Source organism: Fulvia fulva, chromosome 5 (assembly GCF_020509005.1).
Source record: "Fulvia fulva chromosome 5, complete sequence".
Lineage (NCBI taxonomy): Eukaryota > Fungi > Ascomycota > Dothideomycetes > Mycosphaerellales > Mycosphaerellaceae > Fulvia > Fulvia fulva.
The window spans coordinates 1,381,273-1,405,318 of record NC_063016.1 but is presented as its reverse complement, the minus strand read 5'-3'; the positions used below and the strand labels follow the sequence as shown (position 1 = coordinate 1,405,318).

The 24,046-nt window shown below is 54.9% G+C and overlaps 8 protein-coding genes across 8 annotated transcripts; 4 read left to right on the top strand and 4 right to left on the bottom strand.

Moving 5' to 3' along the window:
• Positions 1-1,125: 1,125 nt before the first annotated feature.
• CLAFUR5_05778 (uncharacterized protein) lies at positions 1,126-1,746 on the bottom strand (the record flags this gene model as incomplete). Its single annotated transcript, XM_047904926.1, has 1 exon — positions 1,126-1,746. The coding sequence occupies one exon, from the start codon at positions 1,744-1,746 to the stop codon at positions 1,126-1,128; it is 621 nt and encodes a 206-aa protein (XP_047762197.1).
• Positions 1,747-2,366: 620 nt separating this feature from the next.
• CLAFUR5_05777 (putative pectate lyase A) lies at positions 2,367-3,502 on the bottom strand (the record flags this gene model as incomplete). The annotated part of the gene is made up of 4 exons (XM_047904925.1): positions 2,367-2,725; positions 2,792-2,931; positions 2,992-3,333; positions 3,384-3,502. 4 exons carry the CDS (start codon positions 3,500-3,502, stop codon positions 2,367-2,369), a joined length of 960 nt encoding a protein of 319 aa, XP_047762202.1.
• Positions 3,503-4,357: 855 nt separating this feature from the next.
• CLAFUR5_05776 (Nucleoporin NUP82) lies at positions 4,358-7,027 on the bottom strand (the record flags this gene model as incomplete). Its single annotated transcript, XM_047904924.1, has 1 exon — positions 4,358-7,027. One exon carries the CDS (start codon positions 7,025-7,027, stop codon positions 4,358-4,360), a length of 2,670 nt encoding a protein of 889 aa, XP_047762203.1.
• A 395-nt stretch (positions 7,028-7,422) lies between these two features.
• Positions 7,423-8,032, top strand: CLAFUR5_05775 (Nuclear cap-binding protein subunit 2; the record flags this gene model as incomplete). Its single annotated transcript, XM_047904923.1, has 2 exons — positions 7,423-7,491; positions 7,544-8,032. 2 exons carry the CDS (start codon positions 7,423-7,425, stop codon positions 8,030-8,032), a joined length of 558 nt encoding a protein of 185 aa, XP_047762204.1.
• Positions 8,033-9,046: 1,014 nt separating this feature from the next.
• Positions 9,047-15,787, top strand: CLAFUR5_05774 (uncharacterized protein; the record flags this gene model as incomplete). The annotated part of the gene is made up of 2 exons (XM_047904922.1): positions 9,047-9,157; positions 9,218-15,787. 2 exons carry the CDS (start codon positions 9,047-9,049, stop codon positions 15,785-15,787), a joined length of 6,681 nt encoding a protein of 2,226 aa, XP_047761636.1.
• A 411-nt stretch (positions 15,788-16,198) lies between these two features.
• CLAFUR5_05773 (putative pyridoxal 5'-phosphate synthase subunit PDX2) lies at positions 16,199-16,972 on the bottom strand (the record flags this gene model as incomplete). Its single annotated transcript, XM_047904921.1, has 1 exon — positions 16,199-16,972. The coding sequence occupies one exon, from the start codon at positions 16,970-16,972 to the stop codon at positions 16,199-16,201; it is 774 nt and encodes a 257-aa protein (XP_047762198.1).
• A 689-nt stretch (positions 16,973-17,661) lies between these two features.
• CLAFUR5_05772 (4'-phosphopantetheinyl transferase A) lies at positions 17,662-18,936 on the top strand (the record flags this gene model as incomplete). The annotated part of the gene is made up of 1 exon (XM_047904920.1): positions 17,662-18,936. The coding sequence occupies one exon, from the start codon at positions 17,662-17,664 to the stop codon at positions 18,934-18,936; it is 1,275 nt and encodes a 424-aa protein (XP_047762199.1).
• Positions 18,937-20,844: 1,908 nt separating this feature from the next.
• On the top strand, positions 20,845-23,834 carry CLAFUR5_05771 (Nuclease domain-containing protein 1; the record flags this gene model as incomplete). Its single annotated transcript, XM_047904919.1, has 4 exons — positions 20,845-20,918; positions 21,058-21,115; positions 21,217-22,099; positions 22,195-23,834. 4 exons carry the CDS (start codon positions 20,845-20,847, stop codon positions 23,832-23,834), a joined length of 2,655 nt encoding a protein of 884 aa, XP_047762200.1.
• Between the last annotated feature and the right edge of the window lie 212 nt (positions 23,835-24,046).

The window sequence follows — 24,046 nt, the reverse complement described above, 5'->3', positions numbered from 1 at the left end:
AAGGCGTGGGTGAACCATTTCAAGCAAAAGTAAAGCCGGAAACTTGGCATGAGCGCTACTGATCATTCAAATGCAGGCCATTCGCCTAGGACTATAAGCCGGAGCACCCATGTACTCGCCCCAGTTACCAAGGAGTCAAATGACTAGGCACTTCGAGCCCGGCCTGCCTGATCAGCGCTCCTAACTCCCGCTCATCTCTTTGCAGCCTCTCTCTTGTCAACACGAGGTCGTGATCATAAAGGCCTGTGGTCAGTGTCCTGGCCACTTCGGAGTCCCATTGGCTCAAAGCTTCTCGCCAAACGGCAACATCGTAGAGATGGTCCCGCCAACGGTGTTCCAGCGACTGACGAGCTTCGAGCCGTGTCTCATGGTCTCTGCGTATGATGTCGGAGGATGGGTACGCGAAAGCTCGTGGCATCGGCGTGATCCTAGCTGAGTCACAAAACTCTCGGCCGCGTAGCATCAGATTGTCTGAGCGCTCTGCGAGGCTACGGGCTTGTGTGTGAAGCATTTGAGTACGGTGTTCGGTGGTTGAAGAAGTGGTTGTTGCTTCGCTGTAGCTTGGTAGCGAAAAGGGCGAGTTTCGGAGCTCTGTGAAGGCTGGAAAGGTAGTCAGTCGCGCAGGGCTAGTAGTGAATGCGCTGCTATGCGACGATGACGATGATGGCGAGGACTCGTATCGAAGTTCGTCATCAAATTGTGGATTGTTGTTGTAACTTGGACTTCGAAAGCTACCGTGAAGCGCACGAGAGCCCCTGCGTGCCGCTCGAATCGAGTCTGGTCTGTCTTGTAGAGTCTCCACGGGTCCCCAGGGAGTATGTTGCATCACAGAAAGATCGAAGGGTCTGAAGTCAGGATGTCTGTGATACCATCGACAGCAGTCGCATTCCTCGGGATTCGCGTTGTGTCTGCAGGTTCGTGATTGAGCCATTGCTATCTCGGTTCGAGTCAAGTAGGCAGTCGACGTTGAGTTCCTTACGCTAAGTGGTTTTTGTAACGTGAGCCCAGGGAGAAATGCCGATTGTGAATACGCCATCCACGAGGATACTGAGCTCCATGGTCACCGCAGTATGGTCCATCGTGTATGTCCCATAGCAAGAATGATTGCCGCAACCTACAAGCCGCTCATGTAACATCAACAGCAGGTCTGCTTCGACTTCTCTCTGCCCTGCCTCTGCGCTCATGGTGGTTCACCTGGTCCTCCTCCCACTCATCAATGGAAGCCTCCCTGCTTGGCGGCGCCTCCAGCCTTCGCGGAGCGCGACTCTCACTCCGTCCTCGCTCTTCAGCAGGCAAATAGCCTATCCTTCTGACTTCTTCGGTGACCTCCCATACCTCAGGGCCATGTCCTCTCGAGCGGTCCTCCCTTTCCCTCTCTCTGCGATCCTCCTCACGGCGCCTCTTGGCCTTTGCTTTCTCAAACTGCCGTCGCTTCTCCCTCACTCTGTCTTCTTCTCGTCGTATGCTCTCAATCTCCCTCTTCTCCACCCACCGATTGACCACTTGAGCCACAATGCCCACGAATGCCACACCGAGCGCGACTTTGCCCGCACTTTGCCATTTCGATCGTGTCTTCTCTGAGGCGTACGATGAGTGTCGGCGCGCATGTCTAGGCCTTGCCCGAGGACGTTCGGTATATGGCGACTCTTCAGAGTGCGCTCTCCTTCTGTGTCTGCTTCGGGGAGAGTCGGCGAGACTGCTGTCGTCGCTTTCGTAGCGCTCGTCGGAGTAGTGTGTGCGAGCCATAGTCGATGATGTTTTCTGTGCGAGAGTGATGAAAATGTCTGGAGTCGTTCACCTACCTCTCCATTTGGAAAGTGGCGGCTGGTCAACACCGGTGAGATACAGGGCTGTGCTTGTTCGTGCTTGCTCATGCAACGAGATTCGACGTCATGAGGCAGGCGAGAGTCGGGTCAAGGATTATCCTTGGCTCTGTCAAACATGCTTGTGATTCGCCGGTCTGTGCATGACGCTAGTCGAAGTGCTTCTCGAGCGGCAGCACTTATGCACCATTGATATCCTCATTCCAGAGCTGGTAGATCCAGCTTCATGATATCACTACCCTGAGCCACGGCATTGAGTCCACTGCGACGATGCAGGGTCAAATGTAAGGTAGATGGATAGGATATGGTATGAAGAGCTGCGGCAAAGATGGCTGTCCATTCGACTGTGATACCCTCTATCTAACCGCCCGCAACGTCAAGCATCAGCAGATGACGCTGCAGAATATCGGTATCGCCACAGGCAAGTCCTTCTCAACGATATGAGGCATGTAGTGAAAGACCAAGATGACGTTCGTCAACGAATACTGTCGATATCTACCCTTATTCTGCCCCTCAACCCAACTCCACCACCCCCTCTTATACTCAACCCAACGTCAAAGTGTTACCAGCAGTCCCCACAACCGCAGCCTTAACCTTCGCACTGCCCAGCAGCGTGTATTTGTACGGCATGCTCGTCAAGCTTCCCTTGGGAGCGGTGTTCTCGCCACTGCCAAAGTCCACATCCTTTGTCACAGCCGAGCCCGTCTCATCACTGTCCCTGCTGCAGACGGGGTACTTGACGCCAGTGAAGACGGTGCTCTCGACGAGGACTTCGGCGCCCATGCGGGTGTTTACACCTGTGTCGGCGGAGTCGTAGTAGGAGTTGAAAATGTGGGCGGTGCCGAAGCGGATGGAGGGGATACGGGAGTTGGTGTTGGACCAGTAGTTGTTGGCGTAGGTTACTGCGGGTGAAGAGGCTAGTTATTGATGTGCAAGCGGGACAACGCAGAGGAGCGTCTGGGACGTACCTGTCAAGTGACCAGTGTCTTCGTCGGCGTTGGAGTCGGAATGGCCGACGAGGGAGACCTTGTAGTGGTCGTGGAAGTAGGTGTTGGAGATCGTGACCCAGTCGGAGGCGTGGGTGACGTCGCAGAGACCGTCGTAGTAGCTGTGATGATAGTTAGCCATACCGTCTTCCCAACATAAAGGACACACCTCAGGCCCTTACTCCTTGCCATTGTCCATATCGGAAGATAGATCCATGTGGTCAATCCACACATTGGTAGCCTTCTGAATACCGATGGCATCACCATTGTCGGCCAGAACCTTCGAGATGGCCAAGTTGCGGACAATAACGTTGCTGACATCCTTGATGTAGAGGGAGATGCCCTCAAGGCCAGAGCTGGAGTCGAGACCTAGGATGGAAGTGTCGCTGGAGACCTTGGTCTGCGCAGAGCCCTTGATGGTGCCCTTGACGTAGACGACGGTGGCCTCGTCTGCAGTGACGGCCTTGGTGAACTGAGCGAGCGAGGAGACGGTGGTAGTTGTGCCGCCGGCACCACCAGTGGTGCTAGGAATTGTCAGTAAGAAGTTGAGAGGGTCAGAGGCAGTCAATCGTACCCGCCGTTCTGCGAAGCGTAACCGACAGGACCATCGTCGGCTCTCTTGACCTGTGTCGCTGGAAGTGCATAAGCAATAGAAGAAAGCGCCGCCAGGGCGAGAGAGAAAGTCTGCTTCATCTTTGCCGAAGAGAATGTGGTGTTGTAAAGAAAAAGAGTGACTGGGACGTTGCAAGAAGAAGCTGCTGTACTGAGAGAACACCTACCGAGACGCAGGTTTGGAGACTTATAAAGGCTGGTAACGCGTTCCACACATCACCAAAGATCGAGCGTTCCATCAAACTTCACGAATTGTTCCATAGTGCCGAGCTGTACGTGTCGACGTGATCCAGATGAAAGGCAATAGCGACCATGTGGATGTCGGAAAGCTTGTTCGCTTTTGTGCGCCTAGATCAAACAACCAAAGTGGAAATCTGTTGGACGAAGCCGAGGATGGCCAGCGGAAGTCGTCGAGACTGCAGCATGTAGATTAGGACCTGGCGTCGAATGTGGTCTGGAAAGCAAGTGGAGTCGACGGAGAATTAGCATCAAGCGCTCAAGCTCACACGTGCCAAGGAGCACCAGCAGTATAAGACCCCTGCTAGGATGTTCGGTGTGCCTTGGTAGTTGTTACAGATGCACATCGCTTGCCGGTTTCGGTAGCAATGCCGATCGGATACAGTGTTTTTGTGTGCCTGCGTTGTGTGGGAATTCGGCCACGTTGTCGCTCGATCAGGATGCGTTCATCTCGCTTCCGAGGCTGTGGTCCGGAGCCTGCTGTGCGATATCATCAACAGGCCGAATGCGCTATCAGTTCGAAGGTCGGATCGTGATAAATGTCCTTCAGTCGCACGGATCATCGAGGATGTCACAACATGACGACCATCGCATATCATGCATGACTGACAAACGTACCATCCTTCAATCGTTGCGCTCCTATTCAAGCCGCCATGCAAGCTATACATCACCAACTCCATGCTATGCTCGCCAAAACAATCATCTGCTCGCAACTTGTAGCTTCTCCAATCTCTCGCCAACAGCCTCAATCAGTGCCGTCTCCCTGTCCAACAACGCAAAGACCTGTGCCAACTTCTGCTGTCTAAAGTCCGCGCCATGGGCATTGGGCGTAGTAGGCCGCGATTCGGTCGCGCTCTTTTGCCGCGACTCGAGCTCGTTTTGCACTTCGGCTGCTTGCGATGTGAGCTGCTTATACACATCCTCGACGGCCTTGAAGCGACCAGCGATGGTATCTCGCTCTTCCGTATCCAGATCTTCCGATTCCGTGCGGATCGTAAGCTCGCTGTTCTCCATTTTGAGGAGCGCGCCTGGACTTGTCGGTACTCGAGGCTCCGGTAGAATCGTCCTCTCGAGCTTGGCAACCTCTTCCGCGAAAGCCCTCTCCTTTGCCGACATTTCTTTGCCCCCAACGTTCCTCATCTTCCTGCGTAGATTCTCGACACGTTCGCGAATTGCAACCGTCTTCTCCTTCCTGTCTTCTATCCTCTTCTCCATCTTGTCCTTGCCTCCTCGCACAAGTTCTGGTCCAGCGGTCGACTGATCTGGGAACTCGTCCTCACCGGTAACACTATTAACGCGGTTCGACAACTCCTTGACTCGCTCAATCTGGAACTTCATCTCCTCCATCATGGACTCGCAGCGTCTGTAAAGGTCCGCAGCTGCAAGACCAAGTGCATGCGTGTCATGGCTGAGAACTTGATGCGCCTTGGTGATCTTCTGCAGTGTGTCCGACGAGAATCTCACCTGCCCCTTGATGTCACCGCCGATACCACGAGCACTGTCTTGTCGCCATTTGCTGATGTAATCTGGTAAAGCGATCGGCTTGTCGAAGGCCGGGTCTGGGTGGTACGGCGCGCGTGGGACATGAGCTGCAAACGCGCCAGCTGTAGCCTGCGCTTCAGGAAGTAACGCGTGACTTGTTGCCACAGGAAGGTCCAGGATAGTGGCCAGAGGCTGGCTCTGTGCTAGAGTCAAGACGATATAGCCTAGCTCTGAGTCAAGGTGGTCGAGGATGGCTATAGACCTGTTGATCTCCCGCAGAGGCACCCGCGACTTGTTGACGGCAGTAACGCTCGTGCTGGCAGACTCCATGATCACATTCAATCGAAAGCCTATACCTTCTCCGTCCGGCTGCGGCGCAGACAGTTCGTCCTCGAGAGCTGTTACCCAAGGCCGGAAGGACAAGCTGAAGACTCCACCAGGTTGCGTAGTGAAAACCTCGTATCGATCTGTCGGTGATGCTGTGAACGTCGGCCAAGCAAGGGCATTGCCACCTTGATGCTCAGCTGCGAGCTCAGCACTCTCAAGCAGAAGCAGCGCCTTCGTAGCATCAAGATCATTCATGTACTGTGCTCGAGACCGCTTCGATGGCAGCCATTCGGCTTCGACGCCTTCAACGTTCAAACAGATGTGCACTTTGTTGTTGCTCATCGCCAGGCAGACAATGCCAATGCTCAACCCGTCGTTGCTGCTCAGCGTGTCGTAATCGTCCTCATCATCGAAGTAAGCCTCTTCGTTAACTTTAGGCGCGACCGCGAAGATGTCGGTAATCTCTCCCAAATCAGGATCTGGCGAAAGCTGGAATGGTCCTTGAAGTCTAGGTATGGCACTGAGACGATCCGGCCGGGAGTATACGTCCACATCGTAGTGGCCGGGAATAGACGTGGGCTCTTGCTGATCGAGGTCGGCAAGCCAGCTACTCTGTTGGTTCGCGACCAATCGATCGAAATCTGAAACTTGGCGATCTTGATCGAACACCTTCTGCTTCGCGACCACACTAGTGCTTAGACTTGGAAGTAAAGTGACGGGCGCGATGAACTTTGAAGGCAGAAATGGACATAGGGCGTAGACGTCGCCTTCTGTCATAGCCACCCACAGAGTCATACTTGACCAGCCGTCTTCATCGTCTTTGCCTTGGCCGCCAAAACAGCTGGAAGCAAGCTCCATCTCCAGATCGTCAGGCGAGAAGCCTTTGTTGGTGCCATATTTGCTCGCACTCAAGTCTTCGCGCTGCGAGCTTGCGTTGGCCAGCTTCTTGAGGTCGACGGCAAGGGCAGGCTCGTTGAAGGTACTTCTGTTGTTTTGATCCAGCTCCCACAATCTGACACAGGCATCTTGTGTGACTGTCACCAACGCGTTCCCAGACGGCGATAGCGGGTGCCAGAGCACGCTCACCAGAGATGCTTGCTCGAGTACGTGTGCGGTCGGACCGACTTGGTAAGAGCGCAGCTTTATTGGCTGGCTGTCCTGGAAGCGCAGGTGTTCGGTGGGTGGAAGAATGCAGACGTGGCAAGTGTGCCATGTCAGCACGGCAATGAAGTGTCCAGAGGGGGAGACAGAGAGCTGCTGGATGGGTCTCGACGCCGGCGTCCTCAGCACTTTGTGGATAGGCTGTTGGCCAGATGCCTGGCGTCCATGTCTTGTTGCGCTTCCGCCGCCGGCCTCTTGTAAGGTCGAGAGATGGCTCCACCTGATCTCGTTGCCGACTGCGACGAACACCTCACTGCCTCGATGCGCGACCCTCCTCAATGGCGCGTCTGCTGTCGAGTCGGACTGTGCCGATTTGTGTCTCTCGTTGGGTTGGAAGAAGTCGTAGCCGGGCGTGCCATGGTCGAGCCAACGCGGCTGTTGGGCGAGGATCTTGGCCATTCTCGGAACTTGTTGTAGGGACTTGCTATGTCAATCGCATCGTCTGCAGTGTCTCGACGTCTCGAGCAGGGGGTGGAAATGGGTGCAACCGAGTGTCGCGTCACGAGCCTGGAATTGCTCTCTGCGCGTGAAGCTCGTGCTGTTTACCACACTCTCACTAAGGTTAGACCATCCGCGTCAAAACTTGACTGGCGTTACCTGCACGACAGTTGGCTTTGGTTAAGCTGTGCGCCAGATGGGACTGTGCGCCAGGGAAGGCTTCTAGTTCTACAGGCTTTCCAGTCCACGATCCGCGCCAAAGCTTTGACGATGATCCAATCTTTAATGTTGTCCTTCAACTCGCCAACAACACACGCACAAAGACACTTGGATACCACCCCCTCACGACGACCGCGATGCCTGCCTTCAAGTTCCAGCACACCGTCGACCGCCTCGACAAGCCATCCTCCTATACCATTGGCAAGGTAAGTCATGCGCAGAATGATATCACTCCTGACAGCGACTGACACACACCAGAACAAGAAGCAGAAGAACAGACGCGGCAACCCCAACGACGAGCCCGCCGAAGACCGCGACCGCAGCGAGAACCAGCCAGACATCGAAGACAAGCTGAAGCATGCGACCACACTCTACGTAGGCAACTTGTCCTTCTACACCACCGAGGAGCAGATCCACACCCTGTTCAGCTCCTGCGGCGAAATCAAGCGTCTGGTCATGGGACTGGATCGCTTCAGCAAGACGCCCTGCGGCTTCTGCTTCGTCGAGTACTACACACACGAGGACGCGCTCGACTGCCTCAAGTACGTCGGCGGCACCAAGCTGGACGAGCGCATCATCAGAGCAGATCTGGACGAAGGCTTTGCTGAGGGCAGGCAGTACGGACGGGGCCGAAGCGGCGGACAAGTGCGTGACGAGTACCGTGAAGAGTATGATCCAGGACGAGGTGGATACGGCAGAGCTGTGCAGCAGGGTGATCGTTACTACGCCGACGAGTATGACCGATGAGCGGGGCCTGTCAGCGTCTGTCATACTCGCAAGTACGGTACCGTTGCCAGGAACCCAAAATCTGGTACACTCCGCGAGACCTCATGCTCTGGTCGAAAGGTATTTTCGGCGCTTAGCTGTTGCAACTCTTTGATATCAGCGCTGCACAGGGCTGCAGCTTCGACGAGCATTGGAGTTCACGGAGCCTCTTGCGCTTGCTCACCGGAGCGTAATGCGAAGCACCATACCCTATAGCAGGTCCGTTGTACCTTATCTTTTCGCTGACAGCTCGGGCCTCACGCTCCCAGCCTTCGAAAAGAGCCCGAGCTCGTACCGTTCGCGAAGCAAGGAGTCGCAAGCGATGCACGTGCAACGTTCACGCAGAGCACCATCAATTGGTCTTTCAATACTTTCATGGCCGGACCATGTGTCTCATCGATAGATAGCTGCATTGACTTCAAACATGACTCCAGCTCTGAACTTTGACAATCACGGATCGACTCCGCCCGCGCGCATCTTCTCAGAATCCTGCGAGATGATGTGTGCCCGCAAACAACCACGACTCAGCGTCACGCCTTCCAAACCTTAAACATACAACCAGGAACAGGCACGAGTCAGCAATCTGCGCCGTCCATTCTGCCATTGGTATAGCTTAACGCAACCCAACGCCATTCGCACATCAATGAAGCTTAGGCATCCCAGCCCTCGCCTTTGCCATCTCGCCGCATGTCAGGCACCGCGAACGCCCACTGCAGAAGTGCTGCGGCGTGTGCGGGTGCTGAGGGCTACGATCGATGGCAAAAGCAATCGACTGAGACCATGACTTGCCATGCTCTCTACGTGTCAGTCGAACCATACAGAGACGGTATGGCTGCATTTGTGGCTGTCATGTGGGCGTTGCTTTGCGTTATGTGCTGAGAGTTGAGCTATACACTCCCCTTTCCCTCCTTTCCTGCGCGCTTGTTGTTGTCGTTGTTGCTGCTGTTGTTGTTTTAATCGTTTGTTTGGCGCAGGCTCCATGCCCCAGTGTACAGGATGGGGTTCAAGAGCAGTCGGCTGTTGTTGATTGCTGCGATAGCACTGATTGCTGTACCAGTGTCGCCCCAGACTGGCGTGAGCCAGAGTACAGCTCTGCCACAATGTGTGGTAAGTCGAAGCGTCGTTATATTGGAACTGCAGACACGTTACTGATGACTCGCTTGACAGACCAATGTTTCGTTACCGATTCTGCAATCATACGCCTGCGAACCAACAGATACACCATGCTTCTGCGATAGCAAGCAAAGCCGGCAACTGAACGACGAGTTGACAGCGGGCCTCAAAGCCAGCTGTAGTCCGGCCAATGGCATCGACGCGAAGAAGTTCCAGGCCGATATATGCAGCTACCCCGTACGAGATTTGGCAGGCACAGGCATAGCAGTCTGCTGGGCCCTCTTCGCTGTCGCAATCCTCTTCACCATCTTCCGGGTCATTTCGAGATCGAGAATATGGGGTGGCGCAGGCTTTTGGTGGGACGACTGGATGCTCCTGATATGCCTACTTCCCATGACTGGCATCACAGCAGTCGGGTTTCTGGGCTATGAGAATGGCATGGGAAAAGACTACTGGGAGGTCGGAATACCTGGAATCGAAAAGGTCCTGAAATACTTCTTCGCTGGTCAACCTCTATACCTCGCCGTTGTGTTCGGCACAAAGATTTCGCTGGTCCTGCTGTACCTGAGGATTTTCCTCACTGATGCGAGAGCATTGCGGGCTGCGTGCTGGATTGTGGTCTCGGCGCTGGCGATGTCTTTGGTCGCTTTCGAATTCGCGACCATCTTTCAATGCATACCGATCAGCTACAACTGGACTCGATTCAACGGAGCCACTGGCCATTGCACGGATCAACAAGCTCAAGTGTACGCTGCTGCGGGAATCAACATCTTCTTCAATGTTTTGGTTATCGTCATGCCGCTAGGTCAGATTCTGAGGCTTGGGATCTCGCCTATGAAGAAGATTGGCATTTGCTCGGTCTTTCTGGTTGGCGTGGTGGTCATTGCCTGCAGCTGTGTTCGGCTGCAATATCTGATCCGCTACGGCACAGACGAGAACGTCACGTACAACTACACGTACATCGGAATCTGGACCTTGATCGAGGTGCATCTCAGTATTGTCTGTGTCTGTATGCCCGCAACCGCTGGTCTGGCTTACAGAACGTGGAAGTTCGCCCAGGGGGATGAAGTGGCCACCATGACCAGACCCGGCACAGCTGCTGATGGGGATGAGAAGAAGCTTATGCGAGTTGGCGGTGTGCCCGCAGCCGAAGAAGGACGAGTCCTTGCGACTGAAGGTCAAGTCAGAGGGCTTGGGTTGCAGGGCGTTGAGGTTGAGTCTACGGAGTCGTCCGAGGACGACCAAAGAGGCTTCTACTTCGATGGAAAATTCTTCACCGAAGGCCAGGCACGGGGAGGGGCATCGGATGCTGTTCAGATGATGACTCTGGACCGCAATTCTGTCCAGAAGCCCGAAGCAGCACATCTCAAGGCTCTAAGGGCCGAAGCGGCGGCTGAGCTACGGTCAATGTCACCCGATCACCCACATCTGGCGCGAGGCAGATCTGTGCCAGGCAAAGATGACGATAGGACGGCGACCGCTGCTCTTGAAGACACTGCATCAGGTGCCGGCAGCGGTAACTCTGACGAGTCTGGATCCAAGGCCTGTGCTGATGCCAACGAAGAGCTCGCGGCTATTCGCGCAGACATGTCTCTCAATCCGACTCGCAACCCTACAGAGAACACGACCCGCAATCCAACGGAGACCACGACCGAACACAACTCCAAGATCACATCAATGAACTCCCCTCAACACGACTCCAACATCACTTCCCAGACGTTGAGCAGACAATCAAGCGACAATGGCGTGAGGCTCCCTACTAGCAACGAGTCACTGAATCACAGCTTCGACGCAAAGAGCGGGGACACCAGTAACGTCACCTCCGGTAGTCCCTCTACAGCCAATATCAATGAGAATCATCCGCTCAGGTCGCAAGGCGTTTCTATGCCAAACAGCAGACCTACCACACCATCGGGCGATCACAGGAGGGCTGAAATGACTCGATCTGCATCTTCAAGTCTGTTCAACAGCAGGCGAGCCTCAGGCGAGCACGCAGAGCAGATTCTCAAGAATGCTCATCAGCGTGAGGAGCAGAAGCAGAACGGAAGGCCCCGTGAAGTGACAAGATCGGCATCTAGCAGTTTGTTCAACAGCATGGTTCCGACCAGGCGTCCCTCCACCGCTGATGGCGCGCGTAGCAGTGGCGGCATGATCAGCACTCCAGACAACAGAGGACAGTCGGGGGATCTTCGAGCTGCTCGCTATGCTCGTTCATATGTCGCATACTACGAGCGCCCATCTCCCGTTCCGATCCAGCCCTCAAGCGGCCGAAATGAGAGTGAAGAATCGCTTAACACGAAGCGCAACAACAACTTCCAGGCAATTCTCGAGGCGAAACGCCAGTCTTTGAGGTCACGATCCAATGATTCAAGCCTGTTCAAGAACCCCTCGAATCGTTCATTCAAGTCTGACCGGTCACGATCGATCGATTCTACTCTGAAGAACCACTCGGATCGCTCGATACAGTCTATTAATCTCGACAACTTTGAGTCGATCGGGAACCAGCTTCGGACTGAGTCTGAGCAACGGCTGGCTGTCGAGGCCGCATACGCCACCCTTGGCGTAGAGCTTGACATGCCATTGGGACAAGATGATGGTGTACCTGTGGGCGAGGATCAGACTGGTCCTTGGCCTAACGTTGCAATGGGCGACACCGAGCCTGATACTGAGGAGAGCAGCCGCGTGGTCTCGCCGCTCATTGATGATTACAGTAATAAGCACAGTCACATCGTGTCACCAATGTCGCCAGACTACAGGCCTGCCGATCCCCAGGCTGATGTGCCACAACGACAGTACAGCCAGCCTCCCAGCCCTGGTCGACCTGGTTTCAGCCATCATCCACTGGAGAACATGAGAACTCAGCCTCTCTTTAGTCGCACATCCACTGGTAACAGCTCGCACGCGCTTCGGTCGCAGAGCAGACCTGTGTCTAGTGCAGAGGCGAAACGCAACAGCGACTCTGAACGAGCTGCAGCAATTCTGTGCGAGATGCAAGGCAACCGCGATTATGACGGTCACAGACACCAGTCGACAGACGAGGGCGAAAAGTCCGAAGAGCATCACACTCAAAGACCAGCTGAGCTAAGCAGAGCGCCATCCCTTAGGACACAGATGAGGGCCATCCAGCAGCCAACGTTTGACCAGCAAGTTCGTGAAAGCCATGCAAACATTGACGAACCACCGTCAATGCGCGGTCACATGTTCCCTGGCACCAGCGAGGAGCAGCCACCATCGATTGTGCAACAGCATCTGGAGCAACTGAGCGCCATTACATCCGCTAGCAACGCTAGTGGAGAACGACGATCGGGCGATTCGGGCCAGTCTGACGAGACGCATGACTCGACCTACTCGTCTGCCGAGTCAGGTGAACTTGACCGAAAACAACAAGAGCGACTCGATGCCCAATATTCTCCGTCTTCGCCTACTGATGGTACCTACACCACGGCAGACGAAGATCAGTCTGTCAGTGACGTTCATCCTTTGCAAAACTACACAAGCGAGGGTAACCCTTACGAGGCCTCCAACTTGAAGGATGATCTCATGGATATCCCTTCGAGAGTTACTGCCGTCGTCGTCGACGGCCCTTCAGGGCGATATGAGTTGCGAAGGACCTTGACCGACGTCAGCTTTGACAAGCCGTCGGCCGAAGAGATTCTCGCCGTCACACCTCAAGAAGGATGGCGCCACCAGATCACTGGCCAAAGCTATTTCCCTGATCCGCAAAACATGGCCGACTCCACTGCTGCCATGCTCCACAAGATTCCCACCGAGAAGCTCGTCGAGGCTGGTGCTTGGAACAATGATGCCGTTCCCACCGAGCATGTGACAAACCAAGCAGCTACAGCAGGCAGCTGGCACAATACTGGCGGCTTACCTCGATCTAGCAGCAACTCCAGGCCAAGGTTCGTGGAAGAGTATAACACAAATCGTTGGCGTAGCTTCACACCTAAGCCACCGCCCGAGTCGCGAGGCTCCTCTGTCAACAGCTTTTTCCGCCGTCAGGAAGACAACTCGTACTCTGGCATCTACAGTGACCGCAATAACAACGTTTCTCAGGGCTCTGGCTTCCGCCAATACCCCGAAGACCGAATCTCGCCACGTCGACCATCGAGCTTCGATGGTTCATTTTACAATGGTTCGGACAACGGTTCCCGCCAGAACTTCAGGCCACAGTATGAACAGCAATTCCCAATGGAACGACCGCAGTACTCGCGCTACAACTCTGGGCGAAGTTTCCGTCCGCAATATGATGACCGACAGTACTCCAACTACGGCTCTGAACAGAACTATCGTCCGCGATACGATGATCAAATTTCACGCTACGATGATCGTCAGTTCTCACCCGAGAGGCGTTGGCATCCCAGGTACGACTCGTACCGGAGCTTCCGTCCACGCAACGAGGAGCAGTTCTCGGAACAGTTCTCGCCACCTAGAGAGTACCAGTCCCGCCCTCAATCATATCACAGCTTTCGTCCACAGAATGAGGAGCATTTCTCGCCGCCGCACAGTCTGCAATCCAGGCGGACCTCCAATTACAGCTTCCACCCACAAGCCGAAGGACAGTTCTCGCCTCAGAGGCCACAGCCGTCTAGGTACTCGTCCAACTTGTCCGATGCCAGCTTCAGGCAATGGAAATCGAATCATCAGTACCAGCCGACTGGACCTCATCCAACAGAAGAGATCATGTCTCTGATTGCTCAGCACGAGATGTGGAATGAGCGCAATCCTACTGAATTCAGCCGAGATGGCACTGAGCCATCGCAGGCCGTCAACCTGGAGCGCAAGTCAAACGAGCGGCTAGCATTCATGGAGAATGAGCTTCCAGATCTAGAAGCCGTGGACTACTCACGTTCATCCTCATACCAGAACTCTCGCTCTACGTCGCAGCAAGAAGACCCTGGCTCGCCTGGCATCAGCGTGCCCCAGCTTGAGTCTGATGTCAAGGCAGAACACAGGGACCTATCTGACGACTGGAATCGGATTCAGAAGCAACAGGAACAAGAACGACGAGATCGTAGAACATCTGGGTACCAGTCATCGGAAGGTCAGCGATCGCGCACCGACAACGATGCCGCATCGGAAGCCAGCACCCAGAAGTGGAACCCTATACGCCCTGCATCGCAGCAGACGAGCAATTCGACGCTGCGGCCGACTTCGACCTCATCGAACAAGAGCCAGCGCGACTCTCGCGACTCGTGGTTGGAAGATCAAGAGGCACGACGACAGATCGCCGCCACCGACCAAAAGGACGAAAAAGACCGCAAAGCCAGTCGCTACAGTGGTATCTACGCTTACGATCCACCGACTGCCGAGATGGTTTCTGCCATTGCTGGTCCTACTAACGAGTGGGGCATTGACCACGAGAAGCCAGTCGGGATCGTGGCTCCTATCAAACCACCATCGCCAGTGAACACAGCTGCGAAGTGGGCTCCTGTCGCATCACCAGAGGCATCCAGGTCTAAGGTGCCACAAGTCAAAGACACCAAGGAAGACCTACCGCTTCGTGCCAATCCAGAACAACCCAAGATCTCGAGCTTCCAGGAGCATCGATCCTCGCAGACTGCGCTGTACAAGCCTCAGCACTCTCGTCAATCATCCAGCCTGTCCAACAGCACGATCGGCAAAAGCCCACAATCTGATGAGTACAGACATGATGCTGACGATGGGAGCCAACAAGCCAAGGATGTTGAGCAATTTCTCAAGTCAGGAACTGGCTATGCCACAGGCGATGCGACCAGTGGCGCTCAGCGTCACTTGATGGCATACCAGGACCACATGGAGGGCAGTCCTGCTTCACGTCTCGCTCAAAAGTCCGCCGAGTCAAGACCCACAACTGCTCTCGAGAACTACCGAGTCGGCTCGCCTGACCTCAAGAAACCTCACAGAGATCCCCACGAGGCCACGAAGATGCACGAACAGCTCTCAAACGCCGCACGCAGCGCACAGCAAACCAAGATCGTAAGCGACTACGAATCACCCACGGATACTGGCTTCCCACCTTCTTTAACAACAGAAGAAAGCTCCGAGGATTCGACCTACTCCTCCACCGACATGAGTGACTCTGAAGTCTCATCGCCAAGCCCGCACAATTCCATGGACGCCACCTCCACTATCCCACGCTTCCGCCCAGCAGAAGCGCCAAAGTACCGCTTCAATGCCGGGACCGCGAAGAAGGGCGAGGACGTACCACGTTACATCCCCACCGAGGAAGACACCCGCCGCCGCGCCAAAGCTTACGCTCTCGCCCGCCAGATCATCCAGAAGAGCAGAGGGTCCAGTAGTAGCAATGTCCACCAAGAAACTCACCGCCGTCCTTCCACCGCCGATGGAGACTTCTCAGCACGTCCATCGCCACCGAAGCAGTTCGAGGCGTTCAGGTCCGACGACAAGAATCGTCGACAGAAGGCTACTGATCATGTCGAGGCAGTGAGCAAGAAGGTTAGTGAGAGGGCCAGCACGACTTCCACCAACTCGAGCGGTTCTTCTGGCTCGGCGCCGTTGAGCGAGCAGTCATTGAAAGGGATTGGGTCAAAGCATGGGCCGGGGCAGAGGGCGTCGGATGTGGATGTGAAGACGAGGCCGGGGCAAAAGGGCAGGGAGTTGAGAATGTCTTGGCAAGGATAGGCTATGAGAGCATGTATGAAGAGGAGGAATATTGTTTAGAGCGAACGGATCACGGCAGGATTCTCTCCTTTTTTGATACCACTGGGAAGAACCGGGTGCTTTGTTCTTGTTTCATGTGTATAGCCCCGTGTACTACTGTAGCTGTATATTAATATCATTGACGATGGTGTACAAGACCGTACATCAGCTCCTAGTGGCCCGCGTCTCAGAAACATGATCTCCCAGAACACATTGACGCCTGGTTGATGCCGCGGATGACGTATAAGCCTTGGACCGGAATATCGCCTTCGTAGTACTTCGCTACATTCAGACCACGAGCCTGGACTGCGTCTCTCGTTCATGCGCTGCAGGAGTGTTGCCACTGTCCATCAGTCTCACATTGCCATGCAAGTTGTCCGTCATCAGTCGTCCTCATCCTTGCGAGCAAACGACTTGCTCCAACCACCAAGCGTGAATTCGATCATCTCCAGTCAATTCGGGATGAAAAGCCGTTGCGAAGACATTGCCTTGCTTGACAGCGATGATGTCTCCATCCTCGCCAAGATCCTCTGCAGTAGTGGTCTTGTCACGGATCGCACGGGCTCTGCCAGGTAAGCGGCCAAGAATCTCCACGGGAGCGTCTGTCGCTTGCTTTGCAGGGGCGAGGACAACCTCCGGGGCGCTCTCCGCCGACACGGGCTTCGATGATGGCAGCACTTTCTCCACCACCGGCGCCCTGATGAAGACGGAATGGAAGGGCGAATCCAGAAAGGGCAGATCCAGGTTCGCCTCGAAGCTCTCCACCTGGCGTCCAAAGTAGTTCCTCTGCACGCGGACGTCCAAGCCGCCGATGAGTTCCTGTCCAGTGGCTTTGGACTTGTTAGCGCTCTCTGCCAGCAGGATGAGGCCCGCGCATGTTCCCCAGACGGGCTTCCTGTGCACTTTTACGAAGTCCCGTAGCGGCTCCAGCAATCCGGTGCTCTCAGCGATAAGCGAGATTGATGTGCTCTCGCCGCCTGGTAAGACCAAGGCGCTGCACTGCTGCAGCTGTTCAGCCGTCCTGACTTCGATGAAGGCGAAGGAAATGTCTTGATCGATCGAGCTTTGTGAGGTATCGCGCCATCGCGCGGCCGCCTGCCGGAGGAGCTGGATGTGCTCGATGAAGGCGCCTTGCAGGGCAAGTACGCCGACGGTGAGTTGTTTCATGGTGGTATCATCGTGTTGGTCAATGGTGGGACCTTCACGAAGTCCGACAGCCAGTAGGCAGGGAATGTGTCATCTCGCAGATTGACCGGGTACCGAAGTCAATTAGCCACGAGTACACACGAGCGCACGTGGGTGGATGTGGCGCCGTGCGATGCTTGATATGTGCACCAACGGCCGCGATGCTGGATGAGTGTGAATGATGGCCGACTGTGTTGCATGCGAATTATGCCATCGCGATACGATCCATCATCACACGAGCGTTGCTATTTGGGTGGACTGCCGAATACATGTACATGGATTGTTGGTGAAGGAACGACGGCTGTGTGATGACGGCAGAGGCGTGAGAGGCATTCAGCAGTGTTCAGCCACACCGAAGCGGGGACCAGGGCATGAGGGAGAGCTGCTTTGGGCCTTCGGCTGTGTGGTGAGTCCGAACTAGCTCGACACTTAGATTAGAAACGTCGTCCTCGCCATGCTCTCCGCGCCGGCATTCCTCCAACAAGACTTCAAGCCTTCCACGTCTCTCACCGTCTCTACCAACCGCACCACCCCACCCGTGACCTACGACGACAGCCTCCTTGACCCGCCACACAGCTGGCCATATACCCATCGACCACCACCCCCACCGCTCCTCGCTCCTCGACACCGCTTCGGCACCCCTCGTTGATGTGTCGTCCCCCGCCGAGGGCATGCCTGACTGCGCCATATCAGTCATGAGTTCAGGACTTGTAGTCTCCGCCAGGAAGCGGGCGCTGTCCCAGAAGCTGCCACTGAGCCTCCCCAACTTCCGCGACATCACCACTCTGATGAACGGACTTGCGAGCAGCATACCGTCGACGACGCTATCCCTCTCCGGACCGCACGGCGGCGACATCTCATGCTGGCTCTTGGACACGAGAAGTCTATGGCCGGGCCAGAACATCTGGGCAGCGCCTGGAGCAGCAGAAGCGATGGCTCTGATCTCCATGGCGGAACAGAAGACCGTCTCAACAAAGATGTTCATACAAGATGCGAAGATGAGCCTCGGAAGTGCTCTTCTCAAACGCCTGTTCGTTTCCAAGACGCTGGACATAGCATGGAAAGATGTTGCCTTTGCGAGGAAGGGAGACCCGAAGCATGGTAAACCCTGCGCTGTCGATGCTGTTGGTCGTCCGATTGCGGGCATTGACTTCAACGTCTCGCATCAAGCAGGCCTTGTTGCGTTGATCGGCTGGAATGGCAAGAAGCAGCAAAAGTATCTTCCCGACGGTGGTATAGAGCGTCACCGGAGCCCAAACTCCAACTTCGATCCCGATGTCATGGTCGGCGTAGACATTGTGTGCGTCAATGAGCGCGACGACTACCGGACGATCGATGAGGAAGGCCTCGACGGCTGGGTAGATATCTACGACTTCGTCTTCAGCGATGAGGAACGATGGAGCATGAAATATGACATCGACTACGTTACCCTGCTGGATGGTGCAATACTTGGCAGGGAAGAGATCGGACGATACGACAGGTGCATCGAACGCAACAAGCAGATTTCACTCAAGACGCCCACTGGAACGGAAGTACAATTCAACTCTGACCTACTCGTCGATGCGAAGCTACGGCGATTCTACACCTTCTTCTGCTACAAGGAGGCATACATCAAGCTTGCCGGCGAAGCTCTGCTCGCACCCTGGTTGAAGCAGCTGGAGTTCTTCAATGTGCGGAGTCCGAAGCCAGGACAGGTTGCGCGATGCAGTACCCATGGGCAGTGGGGCGAGGAAGTGGACGATGTTGAGGTGCACATGCATGGACAGGAGGTCAACGATGTGAGGATGAAGATTCAGTCATTTGAAGAGAGCTTCATGCTATCAACCGCTATCCAAGGAAAGATCGAGGGAATCAAGGTGCCAGCTTTCAAGACGCTGGATTTGCGGAACGACGTTCTATCATACGCGCAAAAGCACCTTAACACACCACCATCGGACTACAGGTGAGCCTCTTGAGTAGATGCAAAAGAGGCATCGACCCAACAAACAAGAAAGAGGCTCACAGAAGTCGCAGCTTCGCACGACTCTGAAGCGACTGGCCACTGGAATCAACGATGGACAGATCTTCCACTGTGCTGTGGGCAACCATATACCACGGCCAACGCATTCCTCCAAGTACGAGTGGATTTTGGAAGGACGGTTCACGTCGATCTTGTCAACTATCGCCAGCAGGCCGCGCGGCGACAATGGCAGCAAGCAAGGAGGTGTGACGCAAGCCAGCTCTGGCTCACCAGCTCCGGAGCACGCGCTCCAGCCCCAACCTCGATGAGGAAATTAACGGTCCCCGGCAGCCGTTGCAGCCACGGCAGACCGGCACAACTTCCCGAACAGTTCTATGGATGATCATGCAGACACAATTTGTTCGATTGTATAGCCACACAAGCAGCAATACACGGCCTAGGTACCAGCAGAATGAGCACATGTTAGCCCGGAGAAGCACGCAGCCTCATCGGAGCGAGCGAGTGAGTTTTTTCGGGGCGTTTTCGGCGGAGGCTATCGGTGTTGCAGCATGGAGCGGAGGCGAACGGGGAGAGACAACCCCAGCTCGCCCAGATCGTGATGGAGAAGAAAGAGATCGAGCGATGTGGTGGTGGTCTAGGCTCTTTATTATTCTGTAATCGTGATGTATGGAAATCCCGTTGTCGGTCAGCGAAAACCAGCTGCCAAGTCCTTAGGTTCAATCCATTCTGCAGGACTGCAATGCAACGTTCGAACGTTCGTTCCCGCAGCGAGGATCCTTGCGATGTCCGATAAGTAATGAGGTGTCATTGACGTGAGGATCCTCGTTGCTGTGCGTCAATGGTGCAGCTTACCTTGCCTTGCCGGCCTTGCTTGCCTGTGCTGATGGTGTGTGGCTGATGAGGAGGGTGGGCTATCTTTGTGGTTCTTCAGCCCTGTGCCTGGCTGTGGTGTGTTGGTGGTACAGCGTGCCTGATGTGAAGAGGCCGGCGGCTGATATCGGGCCTGAGGGCGTGGATGCCTTGCTGACTACTTGGCAGACTTTGGTAAATCGTTCAAAAGATAGAGACCTAGTCAGGTGGCCTCATTGGGGGAGATCTGTTGTCAGTAGGCCACAGGCGGACGAGGTCGCATGGTCACAGCAGAGAGTAAGGCGCCACCATCCAGTTGGATATATCTGCGTCCTCAAGAGGCATCATTTGGAAGTCTCGACAGGCCTTTAAGAACCTTGGACGTGATGGCTTTTTGGTCTCCGACTGGACATCATGTCGCTTTGCCATTGCATCAACTCGAGTCACATGCTGTCTCATTGTCGTTGGCTCGCGCAGGTTGATTGAGTATCAATGGCTTCTGGACGCATGTCGGTGCACAATTTTGCTGATTCGTGATGCAATCTGGCGCATTTGATGCTCTTCCAACTCGCCATGGCGACATTGGTTCCTCGCAGGGCATCATAGGTACCAAGTACGGTTTCGAGAGTACAGCGTTCTCAGCGTTCTGTCTTGAAACTGAAGATGGCGGGTGAAGTGAGGCGCGCTGTTGCTGTAGACTATCTCCAAGCGAGGTGGCTGCTCTCATGCTGCAGCAGCAGCAGACTAGAGCGTCGAGTGTCTCGAGCAGACCGCTATCGTTCGTGCCAGCGAAGTGATCGCGTGAGTTGTTATTGCATGCGATGTATTGATTGAGGAGAGAGGTGCACAAGTTCCCCATGATGCGGCGATGCCCTGGGCTTCACCGAGCCTGCCAAAGCCAAACCACGTGGGGCACTGCCGTGACAGCTGGTCGGTTGAATTATTGCAGTGCACACGTGACACCACCAAAGCCGATCCTGCATACCTCCCCAATACTCTCGATACTATAGCACGACCTCCCCAAAGCGCCTGCTCGATTCCCACAATGTCGTCCCTCCAAGAAGGCAAGGTCAAGAGCGTTCTCTCTGGAGACACTCTGATCCTACAGAACAAGAACAGGTGCGTGCGAGACCAGGAACGGAGCAACAGTGGGACCTTGAGGCACACACTCTCAATAGTACCATGCGTTCGACCACGCCGAATGAAGTCCAGTGGCTCCGACTAGCATTGCACATCTTCTGACACTCTCACCTCGCAGACAAGAGCGAACTCTGAGCTTGGCTTTCATCAATGCTCCCCGACTGCAGTCCGACGAGGTAGGTCAACGTCTACCCATGGCAATGCCAAGCAGCTCCACAGACTCCTCTATATTGCTTGTATTAGCCAATGCACAGAGCGTTTCACTAACAAGCCATAGCCCAGCAGCTTCGAATCGCGCGAATTCCTTCGAAAGCTCGTGGTAGGCAAGCCAGTACGATTCTCCGTCCTCTACTCGATCCCCCAAAAGACAGGCGGAGCATCACGCGAATATGCTGTTGTTCTCCTGCAAGACGGCACCCAGCTACCTGAGCGTATTGTACAAGAAGGCTGGTCCAAGCTGCGAGACGACGCCGATCGAAAAGCAGAATCGCCTGCTGCCGCCGAACTACTCGAAAAGCTTACCGCCCTCGAAGCACACGCAAGAGCAGACTCGAAGGGTGTATGGGCAGGAAAGCCTACAGTCGTACAAGGCATACGCGAGCTGCCAGATGCGAAGGCGTTCGCAGAAGAGCACAAGGGCGAGCCGATTGATACCATAGTCGAGCGAGTTCTCAGTGGAGATCGCCTCATTTGCAGACTCATGCTATCACCGACGAAGCATGTGCAAACAACGGTCCTTGTTGCTGGCCTGCGAGCACCGACGACAGCGAGAACGAACCCATCAGATGGCACAACGCAAGCCGCAGAGCCTTGCGGAAACGAGGCCCAGGCGTTTGTAGAGGACAGACTACTCCAGCGAAACGTACAGGTGAGGCTGCTAGGTGTCTCGCCAAGCAACGTTCTGGTAGGTGAAGTCAAGCACCCCGTAGGCAACATCGGCGAGTTCCTTCTCAAGGAAGGTCTTGCACGCTGCGTAGACCATCATTCGACATGGCTGGGAGCCGAGATGGGCAAGCTACGCCAAGCAGAGCGTACAGCCAAAGAGCAGCAGAAGGGTCTATTCAAGGGACAATCCACGCAGCGAACAGGAGGCAACGAGCAAGAGGCAATCGTCAGCAGGGTCTTCTCAGCGGATACGCTTTACATCCGCAACAAAGCTGGTAAGCCCGATCCGCGTCGTGCAATGCTGCTTTCACGCTGGATCACGAGAAGCCAGGCATTCGAAGCGAGTGCGCAGAGGCTAATACACACCCAGGTCAAGAAAAGCGCATCAACCTCAGCAGTGTCCGACAGCCGAAGCCCACTGACCCGAAGCAATCTCCATTCAGCGCCGAAGCCAAGGAATTCCTACGAAAGCGTCTTATCGGTAAGCACGTAAAGGTCAAGATCGATGGTAAGCGTCCTGCAACAGATGGATACGACGAGCGCGAGATGGCAACCGTCACCCAGAACAACAGCAACGTTGCCCTACTGCTCGTGGAGAACGGCTATGCATCTGTGATCCGCCATCGTATGGATGACACCGACCGCAGTCCCTTGTATGATGAGCTACTTGCTGCTGAGGAGGCTGCACAGAAGGATCAGAAAGGCATGTGGTCACCTAAGGCACCTTCGGCAAAGCAATACGTCGACTACAGCGAATCTCTCGAGAAGGCGAAGCGTCAGCTCACGCTCCTGTCGAAATCACGAAAGGTCCCTGCCGTGGTAGACTTCGTCAAGTCAGGTAGCCGCTTCACTGTGCTGGTGCCGCGCGAGAACGCCAAGCTCACCTTCGTTTTGGGCGGCATTCGTGCACCACGGAGTGCACGTGGCCCAAATGACACTGGCGAGCCATTCGGCCAAGAAGCACATGACTTCGCAGTCAAGCGATGCCAGCAACGTGACGTCGAGATTGACGTGGAAGATACCGACAAGCAAGGTGGCTTCATTGGACAGCTATACGTCAACAGGGAGAGCTTCGCAAAGATCCTCGTCGAGGAGGGTCTTGCCTCAGTACACGCATACAGTGCGGAGAAGTCAGGCAACGCAAATGAGCTCTTCCAGGCCGAACAGAAAGCCAAGGAAGCCAGACGTGGGCTGTGGCATGACTGGGACCCTTCGCAAGAAGCAGCAGAGAATGGTGAGGACTACGATGAGCCGGCCACGAATGGCACGAATGGCGATGCTGCTTTGCCTCCTCGCGAGAAGAACTACAAAGATGTGGCAGTGACCTACATCGACCCGGAGACTGCACGCTTAAAGCTGCAAATCATCGGATCTGGCAAGGCGAACCTGGACTCTTTGATGAAGGAATTCGCATCTTTCCACGTCTCGCCAGGTAACGGACAGGCACTACCGCAACCACCAAAGGCGGGTGATGTCGTCTCGGCCAAGTTTACACAAGACGGCGTGTGGTACCGTGCACGTGTGAGGCGCAACGATCGCGAGAAGAAGACTTCCGAGATTGTTTACATCGACTACGGCAACTCGGAGACTCAGCCATGGAGCGCTCTGAGACCGCTCGACCAAGGCAAATTCGGCTTGCAGAAGGTCAAGCCACAGGCTGTCGACGCCGCACTCTCCTTCCTCGAATTTCCAACACAAAAGGACTACCTCGAGGACGCCATCAATGCACTCTACGAGATGACCGAGGGACGAGAGCTTGTCGCTAACGTGGACTACACCGATTCGAAAGAGAACCTTATGTACATCACTTTGTTCGACGCGAAGTCTGGCAATCCTCTCAACAGCATCAACGTCGATCTCGCCACTGAGGGCTGTGCGAGACTGTCACCTAAGCTGCGCCCATTTGAGCGCGCCGCACCAGACGTCATTGCGTTCTTAAAGCAGCGTCAGGAGGAGGCATTCAAAGGCAACCGCGGCATGTGGGAGTACGGAGATCCTACAGAGGACTAGGCTACTGGCTATGTGTACAGATACAACATGTTGGATAGTCGTAGGCATAACACGCTGACGCGTTGGAAACCTCAACATTGGAACCAAGAACTGGTCGTCTTCGCCCGATCTCTAATTGAGGTCAATCACGGCTTTACGTTACTTTGGAGATGAGATCAAGAGCAATTGGCATAGTGGAGCGTCATACATGTCTCCGTGTAGCTCATCATTCT